We start from the raw sequence: 2,828 nt of genomic DNA on the forward strand, positions 1-2,828 counted from the left end.
CCAAAATATAAGTGGTATAGAAAATCAAATTTATTTAACTTTGAGCAAGTTCATGGCAAAAATATTGACACCCACAATGTTAAACAAAAAGATATGGAAATAAATTGCATGATGAATCTAAAAATGCCGATTTGACATATTTCTTTATAAATTTGATCAAACTTAAAAGGTTTGACTCTTCAAAAAAGTAATACATCTCATATATTGAACCAGAATGATTTTTTTTATGAAACACAACAACATCATCGACGCAACAAAGCGCACCCAACCATTTTAGTATGCACTACGTATGGAGCAAAATTAGGAGAGCAGTAGCTAGGAAGCACGGGCAATTTCTTTCTTTTTTGAGAATGACGAACACATGCCGCAGTACAGGGCGCCCACAAGACTCAGTCCGGACGGCCCGCAGCAGCCCATCACGAACGCACGCGGCGAACACGAAACCCTCCTAAGCCCTCGCCGCACGCGATGAGGGTGAAGAGGCGGTCGCGGCACCGCAAGGTGGTCAAGTTCTATTCCACCTGCTTCGGCTTCCGCGAGCCCCACAAGGTGCTCGTCCACGGCCTGCTCCCCGCCGACGACGCCCTCCGCGAGCTCCTCTCCGCCACCCGGCCGCCCCCGCTCTTCACCTCCAAGTGCGTCCAGGCCCAGCTCCGCCGCCTCGGCAAGTCCCACTCCCAGGCATTCGACGCCGCCCAGCTCCTCGCCACCGACAGGTCCCCTTCGATCCTCCTGCTTTTATTTATTTTTATTTACGGGCTACAAAACTGTATGAAGTTGCGTTGGTATTTGATGCGATTTTGAATACGAATCATTTTGTTCTGTCGTATTAATTAGTCACCTGACTGATAGAGTCAATTTGGGTTCGGGCTATCTGAATGTACAGTATAAAACTTCTTTGCCAACTATGAAATCGTATAGTGGATTTTGGATCAAGTTGGTTTTGTTTAATCACTTTGATTGTATGAATCTCTGGTACGACATTCAGTGAGAATAGTTTTACTGTATTTGACTTATGAGTTTGAGCAACTGATGATTGTTTGTTCAATTGACTTGTTGGTGTTTCCAGTTGCGAGCATGAAAAAGTGGTCAGTGCAGTTGATTGTATTCTCTCACTGGTAGGTGATAAGAATCCGCAACACTACTTTGTCGCTACCCAGGATTCTGGTCTCCGGGCTAAGCTACGGGAGGTATGAAGATCCGCTGGACAGATCTACTAGCATTCTAATTTTACCATGTTATATTCTGATTTTTTTGTGTGAAAGAATCTGCTCAGGGTCAGTAATACGGCCTGCAAGTGTCATAGTATCTACTTCAAAACTAGCAAAATGTATTATGACATATTAAAAAATGCTTCTGCTGCAATGTGATCATGTCTGTTTTTATTGGTTGTAGGTTCCTTGTGTTCCTGTGATATACGGTGTGAAGAACTCCCTGGTTATTGAGCAACCATCCGTGCAGCAACGCAAGTTTGCTCAGCTGGATGAGGAGAAGCGTATTCACATGGAAAAATCAGAATTTAAGAAGCGACTAAAAGCATCATCAGAAGGAAAGACGTCTGTTGATGGAAACATACCCGGAGTAGTTGCAGAGAAAAGCAAGTTTAAAAGGAACAGAGCAAAGGTTATATTTAAATTTACTGTTTTCAGTATATTTGTCCTATGCACATGTATATTGACCGTTACGATATAGTGAGCATCATTAACACTTTGAAATATGAAATGCTGATGTGTGTCCTTCTGCAGGGTCCGAACCCATTATCCCGCAAGAAAAAGAAACCAAAGCCCCAACCATCAGCTGCTCAAAATCAGGTAATCATCGCTACACACCATTATCAGTTGACATATGTGAGGTATATATAATCGGTTAAGGAACACGCTCGCATAAGTATCGGTTACAATTAATGCTGCAAAAACAAGCCTGGAGTTGCCTGATACACTAACTAAGAGTAAGACGGATGAGAAATAATGCGACAATTAAAGCTTAGATAGGCTCTTAGACAGTGAAACCCCTACAGATTCGTTATTGCTGTAGCCCCTATTTCATTTGTATTGGGATGTGGATGGCTCCTGCAAGGTGAGGCCCATTGCATATATATCCGCCTGTGCTGTAGCTCCTGATTTCAGTTCTATTGGGATGTGGGTGATACACACATATCTGATGACAACAAGCACTTATGAGAACTTGTTTCCTTCAGGGTCTGAGGGCCGATGGTGAGGCAAAGCGAAAAAGGGTTAGGAAGCGGAAGAGAAGCGGCAAAGATAGCATTCAAGCAGAGACAGCGAGCTGATGGGCCTAGAAAAAAGTTGCAAAACAATGGTGTCATTTTGCTGCTCTGGCCCCAATCCGCCGCATCAAATGCTAAGATTATGTGCTGATGGTGTTTTTTCAAATGTGGTACACAATCCTCAGTCAAGTTGATAGATCATACATCGTCACAATAGGATCGTAACTGGAAACTTTTGGCAGTGTAGCACTAATAGTTTGTTTGAGACGGTTTGGACTTGTAAAATTTGTCCTTGCTGGTAATCTAGTATATGAATACATCCAAAGTTTTGGCGTTGTATCATGAAGAAATCAACCGTCTGATTCCTGCAAACTTGTGGATCGGTTCATCTTTCAGGTCTCTTCCTTGCCGTACAAGTGGATTGGTACAATTGCAACGTAATTGTACAGTTGCGCTAAGCCGGCATGATCGAAATATGTCATTTCTTTGCAAAAAGTAGAGATTTTGTTTTAAATATTGTATGTAGTTAAATGAAACCATTCATAATAGAAAATGGCATGGATTGGCTTAGACGAGCCATCAAGGTCTAAACACTGTTACA

The 2,828-nt window shown here is 42.5% G+C and overlaps 1 protein-coding gene across 2 annotated transcripts; it reads left to right on the forward strand.

The window, feature by feature from the left end:
- The first annotated feature begins 461 nt into the window (after positions 1–461).
- Positions 462–2,581, forward strand: LOC123403785 (rRNA-processing protein UTP23 homolog). Of its 2 annotated transcripts, none has more exons than XM_045097697.1 (5): positions 462–716; positions 1,070–1,190; positions 1,396–1,623; positions 1,746–1,811; positions 2,198–2,581. In XM_045097697.1, exons 1-5 carry the CDS (start codon positions 469–471, stop codon positions 2,288–2,290), a joined length of 756 nt encoding a protein of 251 aa, XP_044953632.1. In that variant the 5' UTR covers positions 462–468; the 3' UTR covers positions 2,291–2,581. The 2 variants fall into 2 exon arrangements, with proteins under 2 accessions (XP_044953632.1, XP_044953633.1); XM_045097698.1 differs by having other exon boundaries at positions 1,396–1,597; positions 2,198–2,303.
- The last annotated feature ends 247 nt before the right edge of the window (positions 2,582–2,828 follow it).

The sequence above is a fragment of the Hordeum vulgare genome, chromosome 6H (assembly GCF_904849725.1).
Source record: "Hordeum vulgare subsp. vulgare chromosome 6H, MorexV3_pseudomolecules_assembly, whole genome shotgun sequence".
Classification (NCBI taxonomy): domain Eukaryota; kingdom Viridiplantae; phylum Streptophyta; class Magnoliopsida; order Poales; family Poaceae; genus Hordeum; species Hordeum vulgare.

Bases quoted from the DNA above. Each gene is read 5' to 3' on its own strand.
- LOC123403785 (XM_045097697.1), top strand. From the start codon at position 469: ATGAGGGTGAAGAGGCGGTCGCGGCACCGCAAGGTGGTCAAGTTCTAT. The intron at 717-1,069 runs GTCCCCTTCGAT...TGGTGTTTCCAG, and splicing joins CAGCTCCTCGCCACCGACAG to TTGCGAGCATGAAAAAGTGG. The intron at 1,812-2,197 runs GTAATCATCGCT...TGTTTCCTTCAG, and splicing joins CATCAGCTGCTCAAAATCAG to GGTCTGAGGGCCGATGGTGA.